Below are 20260 nucleotides of genomic sequence, written 5' to 3'. Positions count from 1 at the left end.
GACATCTCCTAGAATGTAGAACTGCTAGTCAAAAAACTGGTATAAACTTCAGCTCTTGGGGGAAGAAAAGCAAATTAGGTTAGAAGAGGCCTGGAACATTATTCATATTTCAGCGTCACATATGACAATCAGTATCAGAATTTTCATTGAGTTTGATAGTGTATAGATGCAAGAAAGAAACAGAAACTGAAGTAGTAGCTGCATTTTCAAGAGTTAGTGGCAACTACTGCTCTCCTCTTACAGCAGTAGAATTGAGGACAGGAAAAACTAACTATCTGCTTACAGTAGCAAAGACTCCAGGAGAGCCAGGAATAGTGCTCAGATAACCTTAATCTCAGTCAAGTACCATACAGTAAGTTGCATTATATTTAYGTTTAAAAACATGAGAATTCTCAACGCTGTGCAAAACCAGGGTAAATACTGGGAAGTAACATAGAGTCATGTGTTTGCCCTGGTTGCTGGTCCTTTAAAAAAAGGTTAGTGAACAGGGATAATTTGTGATCTGCAATTCTGAACAGGGCAGGAAAAAACAGAGCACAGAGATGGTAACTGATGCCATAACCATCAATTTGATGTAATTAGCAGGGAAAAAGATATAAAAGGAGACAAGTATGCCAGGTATAGCTCAAGAATAAATGAGAAGGGAAGCAACCATACCAAAAAAGGAGGAGTACTTAAGAATTATATGAAAATATAGCTTTTGCAAACTAAGGAGGTATATGTAACTATTACTCCATGAGGGCTAAGGAATTTTCCTTGTTCTGCTTGAATTTTTAAAGGTTGTTATGAGCATCAGCTTGAAAAGTTGCCAGTTTCAGTTTATCTGACTAATTACCAGGATGAAACAAGAGGTTCTATAGTTGACTCATGAACAGCAAGGGTCAACAGTGCKCCAGCAGTGAGGGATTGTCAGAGCACAGATTTTTCCGTACATTGCACTGGCAGCACTGTGTACCATGACCTCATGTACCTTAGAGATAAATTGAACAAAATATCCCAAATTGCTTATTTATTAAGACTTTTACTGCATTTCCTCTTGGTGTCAMGCAAAGATCATTTTTTACAGAGAAATCTCTTTCTCCCACTCTCTAAACGCTTTATTATACAGATCTTTTTAAAACTCCTATTCTCCAGAAGTATTTCCTCCTTACTTTTCTCTTTAGGAATTAGATCTGCATGGTAGATAGAATATTTCCTAAGCCATTTCATATTTTGGGCTCCCCATTAGGAAGAAGGTGTCCAGTTTTGGGCTTCCCAGCATAAGAAAGAWGTTCACATGCTGGAGTGAGTCCAATGGAGAGTCACCAAGATGATTAAAGGGTGGAGCATGACATACAAGCAGAGACAGGGTTTGTTCAGCCTCAAGAAGAGAGGATTAATGAAGCATCTTAAGGGAGCATCTTATTTTTATCTTCAACTACCTAACGTGAGGTTTCACAGAAAATGGAACCAGACTCTTCTCAGAGTTGTATAGTGAAAGGATGAGATGGAATGTGCACAAGCTGCAACACAATAAAGTCTGATTAGTTATAAGGAAAAACCTTTTCACAGYGAGGTTGAACAGGTGCCCAGAAAGGTTGCAGAGTACCTATCCTTCGAGATACTGAAAACTTAAATAGAAAAGGCCCTGTGCAATTGGTCTAATTTTGCAGTTGGAACTAACATTGAAGTTGGCCCTTCTCAGAGTGTGAATTTGAGTGAGATGACCTCCAGAGTTCTTCTCAAACTTAACTTATTCTGTGATTCCAAGCTAACACTTCATATTACGTTGACAAAGTATTATTTTACCTGTCAAGGTTGTCTGGAATATTTGGGGCATAATCCCAAGTAACTTCTTCTGCAGCAATGAAATACTCCCAGTTCTTGACCATAAGGCGTTCTCTAAAGGAGAGACTCTTCTTCTTCACCTCTTTGTCCTCACAGCCTCTTACACTGAGGTAACCATGCAGTCCAGCTAATTGAAAAGAAGCAGAGTACAATAGTGATTTTTCATTTTATGCACCCTTGCCACTTCCACTGCATTTCTCATTTCTTTAGCTTCGGCTGCTTGCAAGCATTGGTTCATCCAAACGTTATCTTTTCAGGCTTGAAAAGACTGTAAGCACGTAGGCTGGCACCTTTTGAGAAGCCCACATCAATCAAGTAGAATACAGCAGTTCATTCAACTTGTGCTTTTGAAAATATCAGTTGAACTTATTACCCACTTTCAAAAGATGAACAGCAAATATTTTCACCAGATTGAGTGGTTCTCAGTTGAAAATGCTCAGCTTCTCAGGAAACAGAAGGAACAGGAAATTTTTGTAATTCTGTTTATCTGAACACTCCCCAGAGACCTAGAAGCTAGAATTCCGACTCATTGCTGCTCTGTGATCTGCACAAAGCAGTATAGCTGCAGATAACAATGCCTTTTAGTTTGTTCTGTAGTTCTAATTCCAACAGAATGTCCTACCTCCAGTGGTTTCTTAGTATGTCAACCATCCGAAACKCAGTAACTGTACCATTGAAAAAAGGCAGGAGCCCTCTGGGACATACAGAAGAAAAGTACCTCTAAAATGCTGAGTAAATATATGTTTCCTTGCCTTGCAGATGCTTCTGAACAAGAGATGATATCAGCCACCTTCCTTCTTCACTGACGGTCATGTTCACTGTGGTCGATGCTCCTCCCACTAGGTTAACAGTAGAAACTCGGTGATGTCTTTGCTGCATGGTCTGGCCATTGATATGAATGGAGAAGATTTCTGGCTTGGAACTCATGCCTATTAAATGCCAACTAATGTTGTCATAGGTGCAAACCTCTAAGTCTGAAAGAAAAAGGAGAACAAGATTCAGAATGCAGGTGAATCATGCAAGTTCACCATGTTCCACAGGAGGTCAGAAGTGAATCTCTGCTCAAAATAATAATAATAAKAAKAAGAAAATCCTGCTCCTGAAGAATAATTTTCAAAAACAGGTAAATAAAATAGGTACCAAAATCCTCTAAAGTCAATGGAAGACTAGGTGCCTAAATCTTACATGCAAGTAACAATTTGGCTTATGTGGAGCTGTGAAAGGCGGTAGAAAAGCCACATACTATTTCAGACATCAGATCTGTCTTTGTAAAATATGGCAAGGAGCCAAGCTAAAGAATAAGGCTAGGTTTAATGAAAGTAACTACTCTATCCAATGGTATTTGTCTAAAAGAGAAACAACAACAACACCAAAAACCAACACATTTTTTTATTTGTTCAATGGACTGGAGAGAAGTATGAAAGCAGTTCATTAGGAGAACAATGGGAAAATGCTAATGACAGAACAGTCCCATTACCACCTTCCAAGTCCTCTCACTCAGTTGTTTGAATGACTGGTAAATGACTTTTCACTTGAAGGAAGCTTTCCATCTGATACATGCCATGTGCTCTAAAACAAGCATTTCAATTAACCACGTCACTGACTGATCAGCAGCTGAGTAAAGAAAGAGGAATTTCTTATTTTTTAAAGTTARTAATCTTGTTCTTCGAATGTATCAGCAAAATGGCTTGATGTCCTTCCAGCAACACAGATGCTTACGGTCATGTTATAAAGAAGATGTATCCCATTCCTCTGCATTCCTGTTCTCTTGCACAAAACAAAGCAAAGAAATGCAATATTCAGTCTTCACCAATGTTCATTTCAGGTTGCATATGGTTGCACAGTACCTGGTAATGTCCCATCAGCATAGCCATTAATTGTGTACTTCAGTGATGATGACTTTTGCCAACTTTTGCTTTCATCAAACACACCAAACATCAGCACATACTCCCTGTTGAAAAGTTTCTGTGACCCATCCTCCTCTAGGCTTCCTGAAGGAGAAACAACAGGTCTTAATTCTAGCAGAAGTGAAGCAGTTTCCACATCAGTGTAATGACATTCATATGTACTTAATGAGCTTACTTCCTCTCGACTCTCTTTTCAACTGTCAGCATGTAGTGACTGAGCCTGACCAGAAATGATCTTAAGAATGGTCATAAAGTGAACTTATTTCTGAAAATGCTCTTGGGTTAGGTAACCATGAAACTGAAAGCCTATAATATTCGAGAGGAGATTAAGCAATAGGCAATGAATTGCCTCAGACAATTCTGGCAATGTGTTGCAGGGATCACCTTAACAAATGGCAGAGCAGAACAGCCTTCTGATCCCATTCGACCCTGGCCTCTTCTCTTGGACTACCAGACAAAGAGAGGAACTACAATACAGTCATCTGCAATGCAAACACGGTTGTCTCAAGCACTGCACTGAGCTAAGAAGCTCCTTTAAAATGCATAAAACAGACCTCTCAACAAACTGTCTTTACCTAAGAAAGACTTTGACAAATATTGCAAAACTGAATCAAGTATAAGAAACTACCTAGTAGAGTTTGTGATACAGGTGTGATTTCTAACAAGTCTATTTATTTACAAGAAGCTACAAAATCCAGCTTTTTTGCACAGAGGAAGCCTCAGATTAACAGAGGATTTAGTGTGTTCAGTCAGTGCTTTAACTCAAAAACTCCCTTTCTATAACCTTCCCAGCTTATACCATCTATGCTGCTCATAATGTGTCAGGCTTTTTGTACATCTACAGTATCTCTTCTGCTTCGGCTTCCATCTTCCCCATAGAGTGCTCAAACACTGTCCAAAAATCTTAAAAATTTGAGTAGTTATGCATTTGCCTTTGCTTAGATAAGCAAATTTGCATATGTTCTAGGCAGAAACATACACTCAAATTGCCTYGAAGACAGTGATCAAACCAATTCATCTCAACCTCATATCCAACTCATCCCACAATATATCTATGAATCTGAGAAACCAGAGAAGAAAGGAAAACAATTCCAAATCATTCATCGAGATTAATGCCACCAATAAAATGTGTGTGTACTCACATAAAGAAAGAAGAAAATTCAAGAATATTAGGGTGATAACAAATCCTAAATAACACTAGAAGCACTAGCTCTCCAAAAACTTTGAGAGGAACATGATTAATCTTGATGCCAATCCTTTGGGTTGATATAAACAGGCACACCTTGTAATTAAAAGGATGTCTAACAGTGAGAAGAGTGCTTTTGTGCAACCCACACTGAACTAGTTTTATGTTTTCTCTCAAGGAAGGTTTGAGGTCCAACTATATGCAGTCTGCTGTCTATACAAAACATTTGACTCAAACTTCAGGGAAGAAGGACCAAGCTAAATAACTCACAGGACTTCTACTAAAAGATGAGTATATAATTTGATGAATTTAGGATTCAAGAGACCAGCAAATAGGTTAGGTAGCTTATTCAGTGGCATGCTATTTCAGACTTACCTCAAACCAACAGCATTTACCTAACAGTTATGTCCTACAAGACATCAGTTTGTGTTAGTGGAGGTTAGTGGAATCCAGAGACAAACTGCTAAACTCTCAAGTCTCTGTTTGCATGCACCTTAGTTTTCAAAGATACATAATCTGTTTTAATTTAGATACATTCAAAATACTACCAAAAGAAACACTGCCCAGAGATTCAAATCTTTGTTACAGAAGAGGGAGCTACAACCTCTTGATCGGGAAGGCTTGAAAAGGCATGAGTAAAGCAATGATTATTTCCTTCACTTATTGTCTGGAATGGCTGAATTAGTTCAAGTGAAGTTTTAAAAAATATCTATTCTGAGATGGGACAGTTGAGGTCATATATTTAATAGTTAAGCAACTGAAAATGCAATTAATACACTATCTATTAATTAATAACACTATCTATTAGTAACACTGTCCATTCTACAATTATAGGGCTAATCTGTACTAACCTGCATAAAAGTAGGCATTTAAAATTTTACTATCTGAAAGAAAAGACATTGAAAAGCATTTTCTTTGCACTACATGTAAACATGGGGAAAGGAAAATAATATACTGTCCCTCATTATCATACAACCTTAATTTTATTAAGAATGAGATCACATTACCTTAGAGCTGATACCTACTACACAAATGGTTTTATTACCTTTCTTACAGATGAGCAATGCTCCAATCAGACCAGAGTTAAAATCCATTGCCATGTTCTCATGAGAATAATAGGCATAAGTAAGACACGGAAGGTCAGCTTCTCTTGGCCCAACTTCTTCAGTAATATCCCACACATATACGTAGATGTGGCCTGGAAGCACAGCATCATCTTGTTTTTCCACAGATGATGTTCTGTCATCATATAGAGAACCTACCAGGAAGAGAGCCATGCAATAAGGTGGCATGAAGAAGAAGAACTAAAGCATACAGAATGTTCTTCTTATAATTAGTATGCAAAATCTTGATSTATTTCTTGCCTACATCATACTTCAGCTTCATTGAGATGACTCTAGATTCCACTCATCTTGCGAGTAAGAACAAGAGCAAGCAGAGCATCTGTTTCATTGTCCTATTTCTTACTGAGTCAAAATTTCCTACGATTGTCATTACTGCCAAAAGGTGGGGCTCTTTACTAGCATGACTGGGGTTAGGATGTCATGAAGCTTCAGTCTCTGCTTAACGTCATTCTGCGGAGGCTGAATACTAACTGCCTACTTTTTCAGCTTTCTGATTATTCTACTTAAAGCCAGCCATTGTGCAGGCTAGCGCTGCCTTATGCCTTTGGTGCACTGCAAATCCAAATGGCAGTAATATCACAGATCCTAATCTCTGCCTATGATATCAAACAAAAATACAAGATCTCAGAGAGGATCCAGAGATATCATCAAAATTCTAGGTGCAAAAGGCAAATCAACAGAATAGTTAAACTGAATCGCTTATCACTTCCAATAACATACGTTCTATTCAACTCCATGGAAAGCAAGAAAACTCCTTTTGTACCCACACAATGAAGAAACCCTCAAATAAACACCCTGAAAGTCAGACACCCAAAAAACCTAAGAAATAAAAGTAAATTCCAACTAGTTCTGTAGTTATTTGAAAACAGAAAATACTTTTGCCTCCTAATCCTTCAGAATATTAGTATTTCTCACACATTTTTCCAGGATTCAAAACATTTCAACAAGCTTCATCATCAACACAGTAATTTGTAAACTGCTGATCAGAGCTCTGGCTCAGAACTTAGAGCAGGGCAATTCAAACTTTGTGCTAGTGCAGGCGTTGAACTTTCAACTTGGATGCATGTTATGCTCTTTTGTCACCAGAACAAATGAGGGCTCCAGGGGCAAAACAACACAAAGCCAGGCATGAAATGCTGAGTATTAGAATAATATTATCAACACTGTCATGTCCTTTACCAGTAATACCTTGATGTACACTACTGCAAGGGATTTAGAAATATTTTTAATTCCAACTTTAAGGATTTACATTTACTAAAATAGAATATTTTGCAATTACAAGATTATGTCCTCTGAAAACTTTGTGGATGTTTACCGCAAGCACTACGAGAGGAATCAAGATAATGTCCTGAAGTTCACTTGCTTTGCAAACAGCTAACCACCTACTCGTTTCAAAGGTCACAAAGTTGTCAGACCCTCATGCAGTCTACAGATCAGCTCATGGAGGACTTTCTCAGGGTTTTCTACATCAGTGTTGCCTTGCAAAACTTTTGAAGTTTAGAATCCCTGTCTCTTCCTTTCTCCTCCACTAAAATCTCTACTGGGAAAGAAAAGTCCAAAATCCCTAAAGAAACAGATCCTCTTCAACACAAACACTTTTCTGCGGTCACTCTCTTCCTTGCCATAATAGCCATAGCTGGAGCTCATTCTATGAGAAGTAGGGGMAACGGGTTCATGTCTTTGCTCCGTTCCATTCAGTTTAAGCCAGGGAAACAGCAACTTTCAGGTTATTGTGGGAGAAGGCATCTCATAAATCCCCACAGTTGAAGCTGCTTCTCTTTGTAAGAATACATATTCTCTAGCACAAGAGTCAGTCTCTATGCCTGGCTCAGGCTGTCTTTGCAGCCCTACAAAATTTTAGAAGGTCTCTCCACCATTACACTTACTTTCCTGTGGCAACTGCAGTTCTTTGCAGTCCATCTGACTAACACTTGGTTCCAACATCATAATTGTGTTCCATTCTTAATTTGATTATTAGATGAAGTTAAATGGCTGGACAGCATGAAGTTGAGCATTTAGAAACCTGCTAATTCTATCCATATAGGACTCAACCACTGTGGCAAACTAGAAAACCATCTATCTATATTAGTACTATCCAAGTATGTAAGTTCAGCTTCTGCTAGGAAGCATGAAGCACCCTTGCTTTTCCTCAGATTGCTAACACCCAAACACAGGCAGGGAGTTGGTCTGGAGAATATACATGCCATACAACACTGGCATGTATAGAACTACATGCTAGAACTACACTGATGAACAAGAATGGAGCTAACAGGTGTGAAGTTCTAACCCACGCTTGATCAACAGGTATTTGCGCTACACATGTCTCCAAACATTGGCCTGGGCCCCTCTCTATATTTCATGCAGTAGTCTACAAGTAAAAGAACAAAACATGGAGTTTTTATAGTATTTACCTTCAGCCTCTTTGTTGTAAGCTATGCCTTGGGGATGAATGCTGACTGGTTTGTCAGCCATGTTCTTAAAATGAACTATTAAAGTATCTCCCACTTCAGCACGAAGAGTTGGTCCCAGCAGTCCTGTAGTTATTCATGATAAGGAGAGAGCAAAATATGAGTAAAACAGTGTTTAGTGAAAGGAAGAGTTCTCCTTCCCCAGCAGGGAACATGAGCTCTCATAAACTATAGGTTGTACAAAACACAGGCAGAGTATGTAATACTATCACAATGAAAATTTACCTGTAAAAAGGCACRTGGGAATTTAACACCTGCAGCTTAGTCAACAATGCTACAAATCGTGTGTTGGCAACTAAAACTAAAATCATAGGAAATGGTAGATCTGAAAAAAGGTATTTTCCAGATATTTATCAAAAGGTTCATTTTGAAGTTCATTAGGAATTTCTAGGAATCCTTCACATAAAATTTAATCAGACACTACTAGGAAAGGCAGATATTTTAAAGTCTAAAAGTTTAGATAGGCATTSAAGCACATTTTTTTGAGTAGCACTCTCAATGCCAGAAGTCGCAGAACAAGAACAATCACAGAATGTCATCTAAAGACATAATCAGTTCCATGTTGCAAATTTCTTTAGGCATTGCCTGCAAAAGATTTTAAAACGGGCTTGTATCCCTACTCCCTGCCATTTAGCAATTCTGTAAAACTATTCTGCAAATCTCCTTCTCTGAAAAGAAAGCAGCAGTTTCAGAAAAGAYAGGATAATGTACAAAACTGAAAGGAATCAGATCATAGGCTAGACCTTTCAGGCTGACTTGTAACAAATTGATACCATCAACCACTTTGAAATTTAAGTGGCTGTAATACCTAAAGTTACCGTATTGATTAATATGAAGTACATGTGGAGTATAAAACTTCTGCCTAAGTATCAGAATGTAAGTACCATACTTATGGATGGCATGAGAACCTATCCCCACCTACCTAAAGCAACTTCAAGTAGTAATACATGGTAAAGGCAAGGGGATATCTCTCACTCTCRTCTTCATAGTTGTCTTTTCCTTTCCAATGATCTATCACAATATTCAGTCTATTCAGTCTCAGGCCTTAGGTTCTTTCCAATTGAATTCATAGTGTCATCACTGTGACTGTTCTGTACAATTCTAAACATGCAGGGGGAGTCTCACTAGATGCAGAAAACTAAGAAAAAAACTCTGTACTGCGCAACTGATTTGCAGAGAGCATTGAGCACCAGCCTCTCAAAATCCAACTTCTTTATGGCCTCTCAGAGGGCTAGTGCACTGTAGAGACCTCATACTTTGCATCTGTCTGGTYGGTGTGCAAAATAACGAGCAAAAAAGTACAAGCTTGCCTAGCTTGTTACTGGCTTTAAGAGAAGCATCAAACAAAAATACCTCAGAACATTTCCTTCCAATTTACCTGCAAATTTATTTGCTGGCTTTTCTTTTTTAAAATCCACTTCATATTCTCTGTAAGCAATTTTCTTAAACACAGGATCTGAATGTGCCAATCTGAAACCAGAAGAGTTAGGATAAAAATTAAAAGATCAAAGATTCTCATAGATGCCAATGCTGTTTAGCAGATATCTCAGGAAATGAAACTGACAGAACAGTAAGAGAAACCTGGATTTTTCTTTACTCAGTCCCATGCTTGAGCTTTAAGACTCACCACAATGATTGTATAATGGCATTAATAGCAAGCATCTGCAGCTGCTGTGCTTTCAGATAAATATAAAACTGTTTCCTGACAATCACTCAATCAACACATATCTTCCTCTCTCCACCTCTCTCGCCTGCTTTATTTTAGAAAATACTCAAGCAACCAGAAAGAAATCAGCATACAACACCTCCAGAACGCGAGTAATAGAGAAATGAGGGCTGGTGGGAGCATGGTGTGTGTTCAGTTTCACATTTACTGGTGATTTTCTTGGTATTTGCTATTGCTGGATCCAACAGTAAGTCTACTTGCTTTTTTTATATATATATATTGCCCTTTCAGTTAAGCAAGGTATGTGTTTGAAAGTAGGAAGTTGATGGGCTGCACATGGACAGAGAGAATGGGCAGGGATAAAAAGTGAGGCTGCTTCACAGTGACATTCAGGGTGCATAATGACGACATCTCTTTTTRTAAAGGTGTAAATCCTTTTGTGACACTCCCTCACACTAACAGAGTCAGGCAGAAGCAGTACCTGTTTCAATTCATTCTGCTGTCTTTGAAATCATTGACAAAATTTGATTTTACTCTTAAGGAGAAGGGTGTGATATGTAATCCTCATTGACAAATGCTGTTCCTAATATGTCAATGTACTCTGCACATCAGGCTATAGGGTGGAAGAGGAAATTTATTAATAGCGATTGTAGAGCTAGAAGGAACAGAACACTTAAGTTACTAGCACTTCAAAAATCTCAGACAATGCAATCAGGTCTAGATACATAACCTTCAATCTTGGAATCAGCAGCATTGTATGCAAAAATAATACATTTTTACTTTGCTTTCAAGTGCCTTACAAATATCACTTGCACATGCTAACCAAGAGAGCTCTATGAAGATAAAAAGACTGAGGCTCAGAGAAGTTAAGTGACCTACCTAAACTCCTGTGATTTTCAGTAAATGAAAATGAAACCCAAGAAAAATAATTAAGGTAATAATTCAGGAAGAATCTATTTTCTTTTCAGCAGCTCTTCAGTTACTTAGTACTAAACCCCGCAAACTGTCATATTCTTAAACTGCACTTAGACATTCAGCTTCTACTGAAATCAGAGAGCGTTACATACTGAAATGTCTTTGAAGACTCAGGCTCAGTAAATATCCTTTTTCTTTCTTTCTTTCTTTCTTTCTTTTTGGTTAAATTTCTAGAAATTCTAGAAAGTTAGTTGGATGCATTCAGGATATGAACTTGCTCTAAACACTTATGTGAGATATCTCAACAGGCACTGTATGAAAAACTCCTACTTAGTCACATAATATTTAAACTGAGATTTGAGACAGTCAGTTGATCTCTACAGCGTGAAATCCATCTATCTGCTAAGTGATGCTTAGAGAAATACCAGCTGATGCTTACATTGATGCATTCAGTGCAGATGAGAATGAAGATCTAAATACTAAATTCACATGCCTAGGTCACTACTCAAATGGCATTTGGCTTCCTACATTTAAATCATATTTTCTCCTATCTTGCCACTCTGACATTATGCTCATATCAGTTGCATTGAATTTCCAAGGGGAGTTTTAGAAATCATGGGAACTTCGTTTTAATTAGTCTTGAAAGAGCGATATTTAGAAAATTTAAATCTGAACCGGAAATGCACCTTCCAATAACATCCAGAAATACAAGATYTAACACACATTAAAAAAATCTCACAAACTAAACCAAAATAAAGAAAACACACCACGCACCAATATAAAACACTCAGTAGTGTCCAAATGCCCCATTCAACATAGGATGAGAGAACAAACATTATCTCCCATTTCATGCCACTTCATGAACAAACAAAAGCTGTGTATGGTGACTATAGTGAATGCAGAATATGCACCAAGCCTAATTTAAACAAAATTCTAAATTAGATTAAAKTTTTGCCATGTACAGCATTGCAATTGCAGTGTTTATAATCTTAAGCATAATATTGGTTGTACAAGAAGATACTTTATAAACTTGTTTGCTGTGTGAATGTAGGCTGGCCATTCTGCAGTGCAATCTGAAAAGATTTGAAATTAGTATAGTACAGCAATGCTTGATCCTACAACCTTTGCTCAGCCAAACTCAGGAAGAATATTTCACAAAAACTACAGAACAACTCAGAAAAAACAACAGCTAGTTCCAAAGTTCATCAGGCTCTGATTTAAGTGAAAGTGATGGCAACCAAATTAGAAGCTATTTTTCCTTCAGCCAATTTTAGAGTCTGAAAGTYTTCAAAATCCTGCCAAACAAGCTCAACTTAACATTGCTCAAAATCCATATACCCCAAAATAACGACATTGAAAAAAAACACACAGAAGATTATAAAAGCAAGCCCTGGAACAGATTCAACAAAATTGCTTTGAAAACATATAAATAATTCTGACAACTAAGCAAGTAACTAAAAAGGAGGTTTTAATACTTCATTTGCTCCAGTTCAGATCATGCTGTTCAAAGATACACAGTTCCTCTGAAGTCAAAAGWTCAGGCTCTAAAGTCCTCCTGGGCTCTAAAGTGCCTCAGGAGACTAAAAACACTTTCTGTCACAAGAGAGGACAAGTTTCATCCTCCTTATCTTGAACTTTGTTACCTGGACTTTTCCTCAGATTCTGGTTTGTAGGTCCAGCTAGTGATCTGAGCAGCAATATAGTGCTCTCTGATCTTYGCAGCTCCCACCACATGTTTCTCTGAATCTGGCCACCATGAACCAAGCAGAAGCAAGAGAAAAAGATGTATGCAAWGGAGTGTCATGATACAGATGCCCACTGATGTTTCTCTGGAAGACAAGGTGGGAACTGCTGCTTTTATTGCTGTTGCTGCTCCTAACTTCCCCTCTGAAATGAAATAATTATGACGCAAGACGGCAACAGTGTTCACTATGCTCAGGTCATTGCTTTTCACTTCCTCCTCCCCTTGCTGACAGGGATCCAATAGAGATGAAAAGCTGTTTAAACTACCTTCCCTTCCCTCCCCTCCCCTCCTCCACACTGTTTTCACTGAGGGACAAGCATCAAGGAGAAGTAGCTCTGACCCCACTACAGATTCTGGTTAAGTCATCAGTCATCATCTACCAGAGCAGCAGGATAATCAGAGGCAAAAAGCAATTACTTGGCTGCTTAGGAAGCAAGGGGGCACATTTTCTGTCTTGCCCAGTAAAGAAAATATTAGCACACCACTGTTACTGATGGAAATTCCCCAGGTAGATGCCACATGTCCTAAGATCTAAGGAATCTTTCCCAACCTGAGAGAGCAAAATGCGGATGAAGTAGGTCTGGGGGCTATAGGTGGCTATAGAGCTAAATTACTAGTTCAAATTTAGTTTAGGTTACGTCATATTGTTACCTTATGATAGTAATTCAATATCCTTTCCAAATGCGTTGTCAACTTCAGTTTCGTCTCTGAGTATCTACAGTGTCGGATAATGGATAATGAACTGGCTTCTCAGTGGCAACTATAGACCAGCCTGAAGACTTGCCCATAGTCAGAATCCTTCCAAACTAGTCTTGATCAGGATCTGTAGAAATTTATCAAAAGAGAAATTATTAAGAAAATGCCTTTTGACAAGCCAATTACAAATGTCAATCATATCAACAAAAAGATGTTCCCCTCCCTCCTGAGCAGTTTGCCGAAACAACTAGAAATTTGTTGACTTTGCAACCTTCTGTTTGCGAGAAAAATAGGTAGTGTTTTTTCTTTTTTCAATAACCTCAATGCAGATAAAACAATGTTTTCAATAAGGTTTTGCTTATGTTTTTAAGAAAAAAAAAGACCTAAAATTCCAAATCAAAATAATTCCATTCCACATTCAGACGAAAATGAGGATGACATTTCCTCAGACTACTYTGAAACAAAACATCCTAAATCCTACGTTTGGTATATATTTCAAGAACAGTTTAACTGGCAGCCTGCATGATAATTCCATCCAAACAAGCACCATTTAGCCATAGTAGAGATGGAGATTAGTTTTCAGAAACATAGATGAAGCCTAAGAACCAAATGCTCTCTGCCACTTCTGGATAGTTTGGTGCCTAAACCTGAAAACAACCATGATCACCTGGAGAACACAAGAGTAGAGGCACCACAAAAAGTTTCAAGGCAGTATATTGAAGTCAATGTTAAAACACCTTTGATTATTTCTGCATAGAGCAAATCATTTGTATCCTTGAGCTCCTTTGACACATATACTATGTACAAAAGGATTCAAAACCTATGATCTAGCAAAAAGTAGGTTGGACCACCATGTGTGCACAAATATTGACACCAAAATGTTATGTAAAGGCAGTCCAATAGCATTTCCTTACTAATTAATTACTGTTTTGTTTGGGGATCCCACCACAACCCTTAGTAAACTGTTTCAATTATTTTTAAGCAGTAAGATATAAAACTTGCATCATTTTTACTCTGTGCCCAATCTCATCTCTGGCTYAGTAGAAGAGTATTTCTTCACAACACTGGTGGTCAGGAGTTTAATACTAATGGACATGGCAGTTGGTGTGAAAGTGCCRGTAAGATGCATTTAAAATAAAAATCCCTCTTCTGGGCAGATGAACAATTCCTTTTAGACTAACGTCTGGAATTGATGAGGTGTAGTTGGTGCTGAAATGCCAGATACCCTATATGTGGTCTCATGTCAATACTAGCATATATTGTCAAAAATAAAGCATCTTTAGGTCAGCTTGTCTTATCCCCAATTCTTAAATATCTGCACAGAAGCATCTAGAAAATATCATGCATCTCTCTGTCAAGAAGGAAGCTGGTTCATGTCYCGTTCTAGCCTCCAGCACTGGACTTCACAGTGCTGTTCCAAAAGCTCCTTCCCATACAGGGTTTTGAAGACCTTCTTGTAATCTTATGTGACTGGCTGATAAGACCAATGTAAAATACACTTTGAACAAGTCATCTTTTGATTCTGTTTGATGAACTATATGTTTGAATTTTTCATTATAGGCAGGAGTCTAATACTTAACTCTTTGCTGTAATGAAAAGCTAAAATATTCTACTCCAAGAATTAATAACCAGAATACCTGCTTTAAAACCCGTGCTTTATGATTGGGAACCATCAAAGCTGAGATGAGTTAGTTACTTATCTTATAACCATTTAACGAATTTTGTGTTTGTCTTCTTCAAATTTCTTAGCTGACATACCGTGTACAAGCAATCAAATGGAAAAAGAAATCAAAATGCATTGCATTAGTGAAATTACTTTTACAAGCTTGGTTGATAATACTRATAGTACGAAAGAGGAATAGCAAATTAGACCAGATCTATTCTCCATTAAACTACACTGATTAGCTTGAATTACCCTTCTTTAATCCTTTAAGAACAAAAAGTCTTACATCAGCTATTCCCTTATTTTCTATAGACTTCCCTCATCCCTCAGGATCAATATAATGCTAAGAGGCTAGAAATACCTGGGACTTTTTTTTCTTTCTTTCTTTTTTYAAATAATTACTGCACCACACGTCTCTTCTAGGCTTTAGAAAGTTCCACAGTGTTCTGGAAATCAGTATTAGTAGTCCTTAATGGCTTGAACTCTTCCACTTGACYATTAGTTTCTAATACTTGCATTATATCTTTTGTCTGGCATGATGAAAGTCTTTTAAACACATGTAAAATCTTTTCAGGAAGCATATKGTTGCTTACAAGTCACATGACATACAGAATATGTTCCTCGGGTATCTTCCAAGACAATGCAACTTTTTTGTCTATGTGAAATTACTTTTACAAGCTTGGTTGATAATACTGCTAGTACTAAAGAGGAACAGCAAATTAGATCAGATCTATTCTCCATTAAACTACACTGATTAGCTTGCATATAGCTCATACAGATCATATAGCTATGATCTTATCTTTTCCTAGAAAAAATACTGAATGAAACAATACTGCATGTGCAGCTAGCTTTACCCTTACTGTCTGTCCAAGTTTTAAGCTTAATTTACTTTTGGTCACAAGCATATCAGAACTTGTGGGCAAAAGCCATGTGAAGGGGATCATGGATCATCTATGTTCCTGTATAATGTTGGCAAAACACTCTGTGCAGCACCATGAACAATACGATTCTCAAAGCAAAGCAGTACATCTGGGAAGTATTGATATTTAAACGCTAAATGAAAAGTATGTAAAGAGAAACAAAAGTAGTACTTTTCAACATTAAAACAGGTCCCCATCTTCTAACTTGGGAAAAAGATTGTTTTATGTTCTGACACACAGTAATTACGGTCTTCTTTATTGCTTTGCTACATATGAAGACATACTGAAAGAGCCACWGTGTAAAATGCTGCCCTACTGAAGACTGACCTTTAAGGCTAGCTGGTATTGCCAGTTTTATACGCAGAATAGCTTAGGCCAAGTCTAAGAAATCAAGAACATACAGATCTTTAAAGAGTTTTTAAGTGGTGATTTGCAACTTTGTGCACATKACGGAATAGGATCAGTCATAAACTTGATCCTACTTCATCACAAATACTTACATCAGATCCTAAATGCTATCAGGCAACCATATTTTGATGGTTGCCAACAGTTGAAATCRTATTACAGAAGGGACTAGTATAGGGAAGAAAGGCACAGAACAATTATTGAATTGGTAGCTAATAATGTCCAAACACAGATCTCCCTCCCCCCTGYGTGTGCACGCACACACGTACAYACACATGGATCAATGCACAATCTGTCYAGCAAACATACTTTTTTAGTGCAGGGCGAAAGGACTTTTATGGGCAAATAGGGAGTTAATTATTGATCAGCAGTAAACATGTGCTTCTGAATGTAGGTAAAAGATACAGGGGGCACTTACCAAATCTACCAGGCACAACTCAGAACAGAAGCCATCAGATATATATCTTCACTTCTGCAAGAACAYACTTGAAGCCAAGAAAGATTAGTTTGTGAAATGGCTCCTTTTGGAAGCTTAAAGCAGATGTATCATGTTAAAAACCACACAAGGAAGGAAATACAATAGATAGCAGAGAACTATTAAGCTTTCTTTCAGCTAACAATCTATTCAAAAGGAGTATCTATGTAGATTTGCTATTTGATGGCTATTTGATGGCACCATGTGTAAAAACATATTCTGCATAATTCAAAAATGAAGGCAGGCAACACAACTTGTGCAGTCATACACACTACTTCAAGACAGTAAAAATGCAGAGTAGCAGCATTTTAGGCTGGTCTGATGCTAAAGGCTTCAGAAGATAGAGCATGATATTGATTGAAGCCTAAATACATTCAGTTTTCTAAATGTGTTCTTCTGTAGGAGAAAAACAAGAGTTCTTGGTTAGAGTTGAGTGTTTCAGTGAAAAAGAAAAATAAGAATTTTGTAAATACTGCAAAACTTAAATGATTTAACAAGTTTATCTAATATCTCTAGCTTTTAGTCTGAAAGTTTTATTTTAAGGAAGAAAAAGARAAAACGTTAAATCAACTTCTTTTCCTTAAAAACTATATTAATAACATTTGAATCAATTTTGGATTGTCTCCAAACAAGACCTTTTTCACTTTCTTGATTTTTGCCCCAAAAATTCCAGTGTGACTCCACATTGAATTTTGCTTCTGTTCTACACYATACTTACGTTTTCTGTGTTCCTTTTTCACTTCTATACTAGTGGAGTCCTTTATTTGCCAAGGCTTATAACTGACATGCYAAGTACAGAGGTGTTGGTACGACCAACTACCCTCATGCTAAGTCACTCTAGCAGCAGATTTAACAAGGCAGTCTTTCTACAGAAAATAAAAACAGTAATATCATCAGTGTCCACAATATGATGCCAACCAGGTGGCACACAATTGAAGTAGTTTGCAACTAGAGAGATTTTTATCTTTTCATCATAAAGGCCTTGTTGGGGCTGAGTAGATATCAAAAAAGTGAGCCTGCTATAAATTAATTATATGTCCATACATATATGTAAATATATATGCAATAACAGGTATAATACCTCATGAGTGAATTAACTTTTTCTTCTTTCATATGGTTTCATGTTCTACACTGAGATATCCTTAAAAAAAAAAAAAAAACAAACAGTAGAACAATTCCTCTTCAGTTACTAGCAAATAAGATTACTTATAGGAAGAATTGAAATGAATAAGMTATAAGCCTAATAAGACATTAAATTACATCCTTCCCTATGGACCCTACAACACTCAAACAAAAATTAAGGCATTTGAGTTCTTTAGCAACTGATCAGGCCATACATTGGCAAGCTAGCTAAACTCTGCTTTCCCACCCCTAAGAAGGCAGCAACAGAAAGAGAAATTGGAAATTACCCTCATTCTTTAACATTATACCCTTTTCTTCATTATGTATGGTTGARACTTAGAATAGTGTTCCAGAAGTCTAAATAAAGAAATGATCATGTGTTGAAGTTACTGCTTTGTAATTTTTGGTTCCTATCTTTACTTTCCATTGGAAATTTGAGGATTTTTTATAGTTTTGAAGCATTTCATGTAAACTGAGAGCCAGCCTGGCAGTACAACTTGTGACGGACATTTTAATTTCTGTAAAGCTACCCCCTTTCACATTATAACACATTCCCTATGGTAAATCTTTGGTGCAGACTCAGTAGAATCAAAATTTCACCCTGATCTTCACTGCAGCACCTATAAATTAAATTGTACTTAGAAAAGTGCAAGATCAAGGGACAGCTATTTAGAAGGCAAGTAAAGAGTCTCAAGAATGGTAAGATGTATATTAGGAAAGGAGCTCCACCAAAGTAGGACTCCTCAAGAGCCATTTTGAGTTTGAGGCAAAATTCAGAYAATTAATGAGAACATAGGATTTGCTAGAAGCTATAACTGAGGTTACTATGTTTGCATATGTTTATGGCAGTTCCTAGAGCAGCAGTCTTCACTTCTAACAGGAATTTTTAATCCTAGTCCCAAACAAGAAAAGGATGTGTACACACTGCAGGTGCACCCAGGTCAACTTTGTGAGCTCAGGTACAACCAATAGCATATCCAGCCATGCAGAATGACATGTTAGTCACCAAGCATCCACTCATTTTCCTGTGTTAGGCAGATTTTGTAATTCCTACAGAAATCACAACACAAGCATACCTTAAGATGTTAAATACCATGGTGTTGATGGAAGCAGTGGACTAGTTCTGCTGCCCCCATTTTTTATGCTAGGGTCAGAGAAAAAGGCCTTCACTAGTCAAAAAAAATGTATAATCACGCTACTTACTTCCATAAACAGACTGACATCAAAGATGAATGTGATAGTTGCTGTCTCCAATATAACTGGAGACTAATGAAAGACCAACATTCATCTTCCTAAAGGAGGATAGACAGCTTTTAGGGAACAAGGCTTCAAAAAATTCTGACAAAGCAGCGGAAAAGAAAAAAACAAAACAAAGCAATGCTGGTTATTTTAAGATTCAAACTCCCCCCTTCTCCTCATGCCTCTAAGCCCCTGCTGAACCCTATTTGCTGGGTGGAGGGCAACTACTTCCTTCCCGTCCTTCAAAAAAGGACAAAATGTCTTTGAAATGTGTCTGATAGGAAAATTTTCCTGCATGACTCAGTGGGTGTAGTTAAGTTTTAACAGGTTTTAGCTAGCATTACTCTTCACTTATGCAAGCATTGCTTAAGATTTTATCCAAAAAGAAGGAAGCCAAGATGGGTATCAAAGGAAGAAAGCTGATTTAAGTGTAGTAGCTGGAACCTGATTGTAAACTCATAAGAAAAAGCACAGTACAGAGTACAGCTTACACAGGAACTAGGTCTGTCAATCTTTCTATCCAAAAGCAAATTCAGATAGTATTACACACCTAATTTCACAGATTGCCTTTTAGAATGCAAGTTGAATGTTCGGGAGACAAAGATGTCGCCCTGAAAGCTGAACAGAGTTCCTTAAATGAACTTAATATGGTATTCTTGATTTCATTAATGAAAACGGTTGTATTTTACAGAGTGTGTTTGTGTGGGAGAGGAGGAGAAGGTGGTTGCCAGTGTTTTCAGAAAGTAGAGGCTAAAGCCTGGATCTGTCTGCAATATCTGAATTCATAAATGGCCCCATGTATAGTTACCTAATTTTATAGCACTACTTCTGTATTTATCAATTAAGGTAGTTGAGGTAGAGAGAGGTGATCATGATTGAACCCAGCTCTAGCATGACAGTCTT

General features: G+C 37.5%; 1 protein-coding gene across 1 annotated transcript in view; it reads right to left on the bottom strand.

Annotated features, from left to right (window-relative positions):
- Positions 1-13571, bottom strand: part of F5 (coagulation factor V) — a 36230-nt gene extending 22659 nt beyond the window's left edge. Inside the window, exons 1-8 of the mRNA XM_085301448.1 lie at positions 13489-13571; positions 12737-12922; positions 9891-9982; positions 8456-8578; positions 5966-6178; positions 3675-3818; positions 2580-2801; positions 1789-1954 (exon numbers count right to left, since the gene is read on the bottom strand). Of these exons, the coding sequence (XP_085157574.1) occupies positions 1789-1954; positions 2580-2801; positions 3675-3818; positions 5966-6178; positions 8456-8578; positions 9891-9982; positions 12737-12897 (1121 nt within the window). The 5' untranslated portion in view covers positions 12898-12922; positions 13489-13571. The remainder of the gene's footprint in view (positions 1-1788; positions 1955-2579; positions 2802-3674; positions 3819-5965; positions 6179-8455; positions 8579-9890; positions 9983-12736; positions 12923-13488) is intronic.
- Between the last annotated feature and the right edge of the window lie 6689 nt (positions 13572-20260).

Source organism: Rhea americana, unplaced genomic scaffold (genome assembly GCF_003343005.1).
Source record: "Rhea americana isolate MKP2758 unplaced genomic scaffold, rheAme1 scaffold_177, whole genome shotgun sequence".
Classification (NCBI taxonomy): Eukaryota; Metazoa; Chordata; class Aves; order Rheiformes; family Rheidae; genus Rhea; species Rhea americana.
Note: the sequence above shows the minus strand (reverse complement) of the source record. Positions and strands in the feature narration are given on the sequence as shown.